Source organism: Lates calcarifer, linkage group LG7_2 (genome assembly GCF_001640805.2).
Source record: "Lates calcarifer isolate ASB-BC8 linkage group LG7_2, TLL_Latcal_v3, whole genome shotgun sequence".
Lineage (NCBI taxonomy): Eukaryota > Metazoa > Chordata > Actinopteri > Centropomidae > Lates > Lates calcarifer.
The window spans coordinates 6,810,263-6,822,405 of record NC_066854.1 but is presented as its reverse complement, the minus strand read 5'-3'; the positions used below and the strand labels follow the sequence as shown (position 1 = coordinate 6,822,405).

The 12,143-nt window shown below is 46.0% G+C and overlaps 1 protein-coding gene across 1 annotated transcript in view; it reads left to right on the top strand.

The window, feature by feature from the left end:
- The window catches only part of LOC108872984 (mitogen-activated protein kinase kinase kinase kinase 4-like), a 33,580-nt gene extending 21,816 nt beyond the window's left edge, over positions 1-11,764 (top strand). The window contains 18 exon segments of the mRNA XM_051065974.1: positions 415-567; positions 1,726-2,025; positions 2,642-2,739; positions 2,900-3,039; positions 3,269-3,363; positions 4,306-4,484; positions 4,702-4,831; positions 5,188-5,517; positions 6,825-6,942; positions 7,252-7,422; positions 7,516-7,659; positions 7,768-7,902; positions 8,013-8,113; positions 8,204-8,353; positions 8,437-8,529; positions 8,531-8,597; positions 8,686-8,825; positions 8,912-11,764. Of these exon segments, the coding sequence (XP_050921931.1) occupies positions 415-567; positions 1,726-2,025; positions 2,642-2,739; positions 2,900-3,039; positions 3,269-3,363; positions 4,306-4,484; positions 4,702-4,831; positions 5,188-5,517; positions 6,825-6,942; positions 7,252-7,422; positions 7,516-7,659; positions 7,768-7,902; positions 8,013-8,113; positions 8,204-8,353; positions 8,437-8,529; positions 8,531-8,597; positions 8,686-8,825; positions 8,912-8,995 (2,628 nt within the window). The 3' untranslated portion in view covers positions 8,996-11,764.
- Positions 11,765-12,143: the final 379 nt, after the last annotated feature.

Sequence of the window (12,143 nt, the reverse complement as noted above, 5' to 3'; positions counted from 1 at the left end):
GTCTCCCGTCATCAACGGGCCTGTTCTGTGTCATTAACAACGATCTTTCCCTCCATTTATTATTCAGATTTAAGGATGTTTTTGTGTGAAAGAGTCCTGTCTCCACCTCTGTCTGTCCACACATACCTGTGTCTGTACGGCTGCCTCAAATGGGCTTCACGCATGTGTTATATCATCGTCACCAGATGTCTTTGTTGTGGTTTGTCAGTCAAATATGCAGGTTTGTGACAAAGGATTACTAAGGGACCATAATATTAGAAAATACAAGGAGATGGGAACCATTTTAAATCAGAAAAGAACTTTTAATAAACGGTTCCTTTCTCTTTGATTTTCTCTATCTTTGGTTCCATCACTTCAATATTTCCCCTGACCCTCATCCCGTCTTTGTCCTGTAACATTCCTCCCCCATCCCAGGCCGACGAGCGGTATCGCAAGAATATTCAGGGCTCCCCTCAGACAGCCCCTCCTCCCAAGCAGCCCCCTCTGCCTCCCCGCTCCTCTGAACCGTTCTCCAATGGCGGCTCCTCCTCCGAGGCCTCCGCCATGCACCGGCCCATGGAGCCTCAGGTAACTCCCTCCTCCTCCTCCTCCCTTCATCCTTTTCCTCTCTCTCCTTTCACTCTGTTCGTCCCTCACTGCTGGATTTGTTTTGTCAAACAGCAAAGCAACAGCAGGGTCAGTTTTTGGGCAGTACAGTAATGAGGTGTATGCGGAGACTGTTCTACTGTTGGACCCACGTTTTAGCCCACATATCTTCCTTTTGTGCTGAAACAGTTGGCAGCATAGAAAATTGTCTGTAGTCCATTTTATATCATCGCTATCTCAAACCAGTTCAGCACATATATCTGCATCCAAACTCACTTTGGAACTATGTGAATGGGAAAAGAAAAGAAAAATAGTGTGTATTATTGTGTGTTTAGGTGAACTGTCACTTTGATTTAACCCTCACTCTAAAGCCAAGCCCTGGCTGCTACTGTAGTGAGTTAGCAGATATTATAATGACTGCACAGTAGTTCATCAATCACTGATAACAGTTTATCATTTAGTAATCATGTTGTTCAAAGTCACAGTGGTTTGTATTTTGACAAATTATCTGACACTTTTCTTTCTACTGAGTAGATTTGCTCTTTATCTATCTGTGTAAGCTGTGCAGCCACTTAACTCATAAAACATATTGTATTGCCTGGGACCAGTTGGAGGTTTTACACTACTAATCTACACCATATACATCTGAAACTGGATGTTTTCAATTAGACACTGTGGAGGAATATGTGCTTTTACAGACTAAATTCTCCATCACTGAACAATGAAGAGCAGACGAACCCATAACTCATATAATTTCTATTTTTGTGACACTAAAATCCTGATAATTGCCACCTAAATAATGTTAACCTCTGAACATACATCCATGTTAAAGGAAAACTTCATAATCTCTGCAAAATCCAAAGTTTAAAAAACAAGTTGTAGTTTAAGCGAGTAAGTGTATTTCCCAAAATGTTGAACTATTCCTTTAAGCATCAAAGGCCAGACAATGAATCAGAGCGAACACGTCATCGTCTTGTGTTGTGCTTCGTCTGCTGTATGCATGTGTATATATCTGAGCACATGTATGTGAAAAACCACACACATCTTCCCTCATGTCTCACTGTGTTGTCTGCTTGTTTCACCCCCCCCCTCCTCTTCCTCTTGTCCCCCCCCCACCCTCCTTCCTTTCACCCCTAAAAGGTCCAGTGGTCCCACCTGGCTGCTCTAAAAAGCAGCAACAGCGCCGCCCCCTCTCCTCCTCCTCCTCCTCCTCCGCCCGTGGTCTCTCGCTCCCAGTCCTTCAGCGAGCCCGGCGGCGTGAACTCTAGCTTTGCACAACTCCACCTCCGTTCCCAGGACCCCCACCATCACCACCACCACCACCACCACCACCCATCGCCCGCACGCACTGACCCCCAGCCCCAACCTCCCCTCCACCACCACCCTCAGGCCCAGACTAGGGCCGAGCACCAGGCCAGCAGCGAGGAGGTGCCTCCCAAGGTAAGAGGTTGATGAGGGCCTATCCCCCCGCCCCGTTCCCACCTTATCCTCGACTCTTCCCTCCCCCATTCACTCCACTCATCATGCTGCTCCACCACAACCTGTCTGTTTGTGTTCTCCTTGCTGTTTTCAGTCTCATTGTTGAACATCAACACAAAATTACAATAGACAATACCTTTGAACAGCACATTACTCCAACCTGAATTGATCCTGGTGGGGGTGCTGCTGTCCAGCTATGGATTAAAAGATGCTTTTTTTAAAGCCACAGTTCAAAGTAACAGAGTAAATGTAGGGCAGATTTTAGTTTATCCGATTACGTGACGTGATGCTCTTCTAGGGTTTCTTTCTTTTTTCTGCCGCTTTAAATTCCTGTTGTACATTTTTAATTTTAGACCACCTGTAATTCAGATGACCTGTTGATGCAGCAGTGCTGTGTTCCCTCTTGACTCTGTATCAGAGTATGGTAAAGGATCACTTGCAAGCTGACACTGTTCTTTCTTTATTCTTCTATTAGGTATTAAAGTGCTAGGGAACATATTTATTTGTCTATTTAATGGGATCATACACACACACACAGCTGCCACCGTGTGAGGATTTCTGAATCTGTCTCCTCCAGGTACCAGTGAGGACAACATCCAGGTCTCCTGTACTGTCGCGCCGAGAGTCCCCTCTGCCGTCTCAGCCCGGCAACCAGGGCGGACAGAGGAACGCCAGGCAGGTAAGTAAAAAGGCCTTTTGACAGGATTTGCTCATTTAGATTATGTAGTAGTTTTAAAATGCAGTTGCACAAATATAAAAATAAAGGAACATTACTACTGTTAAGATATTCCTCTTTTTATCCACCATCTTAATGTGACTTTGTTCCCTGTGACAGTAACGTGGAGCAGCGCCCGCTGTGGGACCGAGTGGAGAAGCTGCAGCCTCGGCCCGGCAGCGGCAGCTCCTCCGGCTCCTCCAACTCCAGCTCCCAGGCCAGTCCTGGGGACCGCTTTAGGCCACGCTGTGAGTCTCCTGGTACTGTACACGGCTACATTTCACTAACTCTGCTACAGCTTATTAGCTCATTATGAGTATTACTATAATAATACCATTCTTCCTAAAATACTGTACTGGGCTATCTTCTCGTGCTCTATTAAGTTTTGTGCTGTTTCTATATGGGCAATTGAAGATCTTCTCAGAGCCAACTCTCCTGGCCCAGCTCTGTTTCCCCTCACTAACGCCGCTGCCTTTTGTTCTCTCAAAGCTTCCTCCAAATCTGAAGGATCGCCTCTCCAGCGGCCTGAAAATGTTCCCAAAAAACAAGATGAAAAGAACCTCGCCAGGCCTACTCGACCAGCTGTAAGTCCACTGTTAGCAGAGTGCCGGTTCAAGTTGTTTGATGCTGAATAGGTGAAAACTGTTTTTGTGTTTTTCTCTATTTTCTACTACTGTAATTATTCAACCACCTGATGTGTGCGACATCTCATGAATCCAATGGTTCGCGATTGTTGGGGAACCTCTTAGGCTGACGTGGTAAGCCTATTAAATGAGACTATGTAATCACACCTATGCTATGCTTGCACCATTGCCCCACTCATTGCATCATATACTAAATCTTTGCGATAGAAGAACTGTTTCTCTTTTGTGAGGATCGATGCAATAATTCTTTTTAGTCCTGTCATTGGTCCCTTCTGCCTGTCATGTGATTGCCTTCCGCTGGCATCTTTCCTCATGCCTGCACAGTTCTTCCTGAGTTTATTGCTTGTTATTGACAAAAAAAATGCACACATCACTAGAAGGGTTAAACTCTCCCCAGCGGCTTCACCGAGCCTGGATTTGAATGCGACCACATTTGAATGCAAACACACTCCTCCTGTTTCCTTGTACTTGTCAGAATGGCTCCTAATCTCACCTGGCTTTGTTGAACATGTCGGGGAAGTGTCCCTCCTCCCTTTCTTGCTTGTCACTGACCTTGTAGGATTACATGATTAAGAAAACAAGCAGAGGGCAGCTCAGTTACAGAACCAAGGAGTAACGCTAATTTTGGAATCAGATAATTATGAATTTATGTTTGGATTATTTGGTTTTTCCCCCCAATAAAATGCCACTTAGCTTTCTGCATTGTACAGTCTAGCAAGGTTTTAAACTAGGGTTTTTTTTTTTCTTTGCCCTCTTAAGTTCAATCTCAGGTCTAACTGCAGAGCTGAAAACACGCTGACTCAAGTACAGAGAGCTGCTCCTGGGCTAAAAATACACAATACAAAAACCCTCTTTCTAAGACTTTGTTGCTGTTCCCTTCAGGACCTGACTGCTCTGGCCAAGGAGCTCCGCGCAGTAGACGACGTGCGGCCCATCCACAAGGTCACTGACTACTCCTCCTCAAGCGAGGAGTCCGGCACCACTGACGAGGACGACGACGAGGAGGTGGACCAGGAGGCCGGAGAGGAGTCCACTTCGGGAGCTGAGGACTCCAGAGCTGGGTAGGTAGAAGTGTGATGATGTTGTTGTTGGTTCACAGTCCCTGCTACCTGCTGCATTTTATCAGTTACGTTTTTAAATGTCACGTTTAAGTATAAAGCATGACAAAATATTTTCTTGTCAGACAATATTAAAAATATTTACCATTGTCAAGACCCATCACAGTGCTGCATGGCTTTTTTGCATGACTGTTAACACTGGTCTGGTTACGGACGTTAGATATCCCCATGGCTTCTACAGGAGGATGAGTAACGGGGAGACGGAGTCCGCTAAGACAATGCTGGTTGAAGACTCGGAGAGCGACCAAGCCACCACACCCTCCAAGGACGGCACGCTGGTCATCAGGCCGGTAAGAGGACGAGACAGGAATTTTACTGACTGCAACGTCAAGACGACTTCTTGTTAAGTTAGAGGCATATAGTTAGAAATGTCATCTTGCTTTTTCTTTGTCCAGTGTCATTCACCACCATTTTCCATGTGCCTTTTTCCATGTTGTATTTTAAGTTTAAGTCACTGTAGACATGCTGCTTCACATTTTACACGTGCAGATGGGGAATCTACGACGTCAGATTGTTAAAGATGTTGTGTGTAATGTCTGGATGAGATGACTTTGTTGTGAAGCAGCAGAGTAGCAGTCAAAACGTACAGCTCCTCCTTCTCTCCACCTGCTTGCTCGAGCCCAAGTGTGCCTGTTCTTGCTTCCAGAGCACGGTTGACATAAAGCGGTTGGTCAATCTCTCATCCTCCTCCTCCTCCTCCTTCTCCTCTCCCTCGGCTGGCTCTGGTCTCGGCCACGGCCAGCCCCAGCCCCCCGGCCACGGCCTCGCAGAGAAAAACGGCTTTGCCGGCCGCATACACCACCTGCCAGACCTTATCCAGCAGAGCCATCACCCCCCTTCCTCCACCACAACCATCCCCTGCTCCTCCTCCTCCTCCACCTCGTCCTCCTCCTCTTCCTCCTTCCCCTCGTCATCTAGCCATGCCAGTCCTGCCATGTCCCCACAGATCCCCCTGGACAAGCTCACTGCCATAGAGGTATGTTACCCTTACATCACAGAAACAACCAAGGAGTGGAGGGGTGCAGGTGTACAGGCGTAGACACGCAGCAGCAGGTTTTGGGTTAAAGAGCAGTTGCAAAAGTTTATTTTTATCTCGCTGGAGTCCAAGATCGTAAAGGATTTACGATCTACTGTGGGAGAAGAGTATTGACTACCAAATACACTCCTATTGTTACTTTTTATTGCCTTCCTCTCCCTGGACATAAAGCTCGGTAAAAGAAATTATTTGCAAATGCTTTTTTCTCTAATTAGTCTGAGGAGGTTTGGATAATATTGACCTCTCCACCTGTCAAAGTCTGTACACACCCACTGTCCAGTCCTTGATTGTTCATCTGAGCCTCTCTGCACCCTATCCTGCCCCCCACCCCACCCTCTGGCTTCACTCTGCCCCCTTCTGGCTTGGCTGACACCTGGTTTGCATCCTCTGAGCTGGCTGCAACCCTCCTTCCCTCCTGCGCCACACTGCACTGCACTGTCTCGCTGCTAACTCTGGCGCCTCCTGGTGGTAGAACACAGTCAGGGCATGGAGGAAACTAAAAGTGGAGCTTTTTGGGGTGAACTACAACCAACCATCTCTTAACAGCACACCACGTTATAGCCACTTTGAGTAGTTGTAGCAGTGTTGGGTGATGGCATGTCTGGTGTGAGTCTTAGACTGCCGCTCTGCAAACACATGACCTACTTACAGAGAAGAAATCACATTTATTTTTAATGAATATTACAGATAACTGCCTCATCTGTGCTGTTACACAACTTTGTAACAAACAACAGGCATCTTGTGGTGGTGGAATCACGATTCTCTTCCGTCTGTGCTTCATTAGAAGCAGCTTTTTTTCCTGCTAACATTTCACAGCAGCTCCGTGTTCGGATCATTTCTCATTTCCCTCAACACATTTCCTCTTGTTTCACATGTTGTTTTTCCACTATAACATTTCTGTCCTTGCTAAGCTTCAAAACAACTAACATAACAGCACGGTGTGGTTTTCATTTGATTTGTTACAAACCTGAATTTCGCCGCCAACTTTGTATTCCCAGCTGTTTGTGTCTTAAAAATGGAGTTGGATTGAATGCAGTTAAGCTGAATGCTGGTTTAGGAGCCCCCAGAGGCAGAACTGTAATTCATATGTTCAAAACTGAGGGGGGGGGTCTGTTGCTATTGTAGTTTAAATCAATAGTCATAGTCATGGATTGAACCTAAGACCTAATAAATAATCTGTTTCATGTCTGTGTTACAGTTTATTAGGAATCCCTCTTAAATCTCTGTTTTCTAAATGTCTCTCTCAGTCCCAGTCAGAGAGCAACTCCATGTCCAAACACAAGTCTTCCTCTTCCTTCACTCCCTTCATCGACCCACGCCTTCTCCAGATCTCTCCATCCAGCGGCAGCTCCCTCAACAACATGGGTAATTAAAAACTGATGACAGATGGATGCTTTTTTTTTCTTTGAGGGAGTTTTTATGAGCGATAGCTTCTCCCCCACATATTTCTTAAACATTTTTTTCCAGTATTGATAAAGAGCTGATGTTGAAACATTTGAGCTGAGGTGATGAGTCGTTGTACTGTACATTACAGTGTTATGCAAGGAAATGTACACTATTTAGAATAAAAGTACAAGAGCGATGTTAACAGACAGGAGAGATGGATGAAGATAAACACACAGCACCAGGTTATAACCTGCTTGATGTGCACCACCTTTGCTCTTCCGCCTCCAGCTGGATTTGGGCAGGACGGACGGCTGGTGGATCCGCTGAGGGTCGACCCGTCCCGTAAGGGCTCGGTGGTCAATGTCAACCCGGTCAACACGCGCCCGCCAAGCGACACGCCAGAGATCCGCAAGTACAAGAAGAGGTTCAACTCGGAGATCCTATGTGCTGCACTCTGGGGTAAGTGTGTGTCACTGCTGGTAGGGTGGCCTGTTTGTGAAACCCTATTATTTTACCAGGGGTGTTAACTCTACATTGGCGTGACTGTTCCAGGGGTAAACCTGCTGGTGGGGACAGAGAGCGGTCTGATGCTGCTGGACCGAAGCGGTCAGGGTAAGGTCTACCCCCTGATCAACCGGCGACGCATCCAACAGATGGATGTCCTGGAGGGACTCAATGTCCTGGTCACCATATCAGGTACAAATGCAGCTCACATTTGTGACCACAAGGCTATGAAAACCTCGACCGCATATATCAGAGGTTGTCTTTTCTCTCACTGCTCCCTCTGAATTTGAACTCCTGCAGGTAAAAAGAACAAGCTGCGGGTGTATTACCTGTCGTGGCTCCGAAACAAGATTTTGCACAACGACCCTGAGGTGGAGAAGAAGCAGGGCTGGGTCAATGTGGGCGACCTGGAGGGTTGCGTCCACTACAAAGTCGGTATGTTCTTACACACAAAGAGAGGTTTTAACTTAACCAAGATTTGTTAGGAGGTGTCAACTTACTTACACTTTACTCACGACTGACTCGCCTCTCCTTTTCATTTCCAGTGAAGTATGAGAGGATTAAGTTCTTGGTGCTGGCCTTGAAGAATTCTGTGGAGGTGTACGCCTGGGCACCCAAACCCTACCACAAATTCATGGCCTTTAAGGTAAGATCTGGGTCTCAGAGGGAATGACTAGTACTGGTTTCAGTTTTCAGTTATATCTCGGCTAACTCATTTATTCATGGTTGGTTTTAGTCTTTTGGCGACCTGGTGCACAAGCCTCTACTGGTTGACCTGACGGTGGAGGAGGGTCAGAGGTTAAAGGTCATCTACGGCTCCTGCTCAGGCTTCCATGCTGTGGATGTGGATTCCGGTGCCGTCTACGACATCTACCTGCCCACACATGTAAGCGCTGGGCCGAGGGAGTCTGATCACACCTTGTTTTTTTCCACTCTTTACTCTCTTAACGCTTCTCCCCCCCCCATCAGATCCAGACCAGCATCCAGTGTCACGCCATCATCATCTTACCCAACACCGACGGGATCGAGCTGCTGGTGTGTTACGAGGACGAGGGAGTCTACTGTCAACACCTACGGGCGCATCACTAAGGACGTGGTGCTGCAGTGGGGAGAAATGCCAACTTCAGTGGGTAAGTGGCAACAACTCAACAACAAGTAGGCTCAGTTTGACTGTTTTCTATTCTGAGGCGCCTCATAAAACTCCCTCTGTCTGTGCAGCCTACATTAGGTCAAACCAGATCATGGGCTGGGGTGAGAAGGCCATAGAGATCCGCTCTGTGGAGACGGGACACCTGGACGGCGTCTTCATGCACAAGAGAGCCCAGAGACTCAAGTTCCTTTGTGAGAGGAATGACAAGGTGAGAGGTTCCGTCTGAATTGTTGAATTTTAAAATGAAAATGAAAACACCACAAACATCTGGCTCATATATTTCACCTTTGTCAGGTCTTCTTTGCCTCTGTGCGCCCCGGAGGAGCCAGCCAGGTGTACTTCATGACCCTGGGACGCACCTCCCTCATGAGCTGGTAGCCATCTTCCCAAAAACGACAACAACAAAAAACACCAGCCCAATGCGATGACCATACCTAAAGCGGCGACCAACAGATGACGATTGTGACTACGACCATGATGACGATGAAGAAGAGAAACAAGCCTTGAGCTGGAGAAGCATCTCTGTGTGGAGCGGGGGGAGGGGGGAGGCTTCGCTCTCACCTGCTCAAACAACGGATTGGACTGTAATCATGAAATGGAAGCGAGGTATGGGGGTGTGTGTGTGTAGGAGGGGGGGAGGTGCTGTTTGTGTGCACTGTCACAAATCCACTTAGTGTGCTATATTACAAAAAACAGAACCCCCCCCCTTCCTCCTCCACCTCCTGCCACGAGCCTCCAGGTTTTTCTCACCCCCTACCCCCGGCCTTGTTGCCCAACCTTTGAACCGAACCCACTCCTCCTCTTCCTCTGCGGGACGTGGGGATCTGTTGCCTGTTGATGGTAAAATCTTTTATGTGTCATAGTAAAACTTTGCATCGTGTATGTGTGTGAATGGAGGAAAACACTGAGCATGTGAATGGAAAAAAGTGTGTTTGTCTGAAGTGGGGAGGGGGGGCAGTAAGAGGCTAAACGTGGCGGCCGTTGCTGTATCGAACAAGGCGAACACTGCACGTGCCGCGCGTTGTGTTTAGCTGTTTGTGGCTGTGTTTAGTCCAGGTCCTGTTTGGGTAAAATTAACTCCTATTCCCTCCATGATAGATTTCCACGTCAAGCACATCACTAAACACTAGTTCACAGTCACAGTTTTACTCCCGTAAACAATGCTTGACTTGTAAATCTGCCTCTGCGTCTTCACTTTTTTGCCTTCTCCTCCTTAAAGTGAAGATTTTTTAAGGGACCTTCAAAATACAGGGTACTGGATATGAGCTTGTACATACTAACTACATCGAACCTTCACACTCTCCCAGGACACTTTCTCAACTTTTACCACATTGCCTCACGTACTGTAGGTTATGTTGGACAGAAGTAGCCCTGTTTATGACAGCACGTTGCTTTGGTGTCATCAACAAAATTAGCCCCAGTTTTTAATACACTGTATATTTTGTATGTGACTCGCTGCACATAAGTAAAGCATAAGAACATGGGACACACTTGTAGATGAGTTTTAAAGGAAGAATCCACTGCATTTATCATCAGTCTGTGATATTTTTCAGGGGCTTTCAGGAGTTTTTTTTGTGATTCAGTGTTGCAGTTTCTCTGGCTTTTCCTTTAATCTGCTTCGTCTACCACCAAACAACAAAACAGACCCAGAAATGTGAGGTTAATTTCCCGTCGCTGTTTTTTTTTTCTTTTTCAGGTGGATTTTTCCTTTAATATCAGTCATAAGTAGGGCTAGGATAAACTGTGAATTAGACATGCAGAATTAGCAGGCGGCCGTTAACGTAGCAATGGAGGCCGATGGGCAGAAGTGACAGCGAGGGGAATGAAGGCAGCGAGCGTAGACGTCACTTAGAGTGAGTTGAGAAGAAGCTTTGAAAACGTCACAGTCACACAGAGACGGGGGGGGGGGTGTCACCATCAGGTGGTGATGGCTCCTCCATCTGCACAGTTCAGGTCCATGATGCATCCCACTCTGTATTTTAGGAGACTGTAGCTTCACATTCAGCTGAGTGTTTGCCTTAGAGGGGTCTCAAGCTGATAATAACTGTTCAAAATCCTAGATGTGGATTTTGTGTACTGTAGGAACACTTTAGTCTGAACCAGCCATGTGATTCAATATTGGACCTCTTTTTTGACATTCTGGGCTTCAGACAGGAAATTTACACAGTCCAGTCTGGATTGAAGAGACAAATAACACAACTTTAAGTGGACCGTCACTCCATCCTAGAATTGTTTTTTTACTTCATTTTATTTTTCCTTCCTCACTCATCCCCCTGAAACCTGAACGACAAGGCAAGACTTGTTTCGTGTTAAGGCTTTCTCATTTCACGGTTAAAATCCACCCCGTGGCTGCACGTCAGTGTGTGAATGAGGAAACCTAACAGGACTCGATCCTGCGAGGTTTTACTCCCTTTGCGCAAACTCGACTCTCTGGTCCCGCTCTCAGTAAGCAGCGTTGCCTTCACTGTCTTAAGGAGGGGACCTGCTGAGAGCTGCAGAACATGGGAATGAGGTGCTTTCACTGTCTGATCATCTGTGAAAAGCAAGGAAGGGAAATAACAAAATCACATGTTCTAATAGCAGTGTTACAAAACCACTTCAGACGGCGTGAACTAAGCAGCATATTTTTAACTTGGACTTAGTTTTTAGTCTTGTTTCTGCAATTTTTATTATGTAACCCTTCAGATAAGTATGCGACTGCAGTGGTTTTTAAATTGTAATGCACATCTTATGTTGAAAATGTTTACAGAAGCAATTGTTTTGTTAAACCAATGTGCATCAATATGAATATTTATGGTTTATTTTGAGGGCAGTTTTTCCCTGTTTTGTATTTTGTATTATTCCCCTTTTGTACTATCATTTAGACATTTGTGTACAGGAATAATCGACTTTTGCTCACAATACGAATTTCGCCAAGTCCAGAGTGTGATTTCACTGACTCCTCTACATCCTGCATTGTGCAGTGTGCCCCTGGCTGCGTGGCAGCGTGGATCAAATGTTCTCCAACTGCCAGGTGACATGTTTTTCCCTCAGATGTCTCTCTGCCATGCCTCTCTAATTTATGTCCTCTCTGTGTGTACTATGGGAATTACTGTATTTTCCTGAAGGTCTTTTTTTTCCATTGAATAAAATCAGAAGTAATTTACAGTGTGGGGTCATTTTTTGTAATGTTGTCATTTGAAAAATGATTATGTCCATATGTCCATAACTCTGCTCTTCAATTTAGCTGGAGTATGCTGTGTGTGTGTGTTATAGAGGAGGATTTTTAAGTGGAGCACTGACACAGGACCTGTAAAGACAGCAGTAGTTTCAACCCTTCAACAAAGTAAGTCTGTGTGCCAGTGTATTGAACAAAGAAGACACAACCTTACTTCACATTTAGGTTTAGTCTACCATGATGCAAAACAAAGCACAACCTATTAAAGGATTATTAGAAAGCGAAAAAACTCTCTAGTAGTTGTAATGGTTAGCTTGGTCCAGTGGGAGGCGCCCATTAGCAGCAGAGTCTTAACATTTATCAATGCAC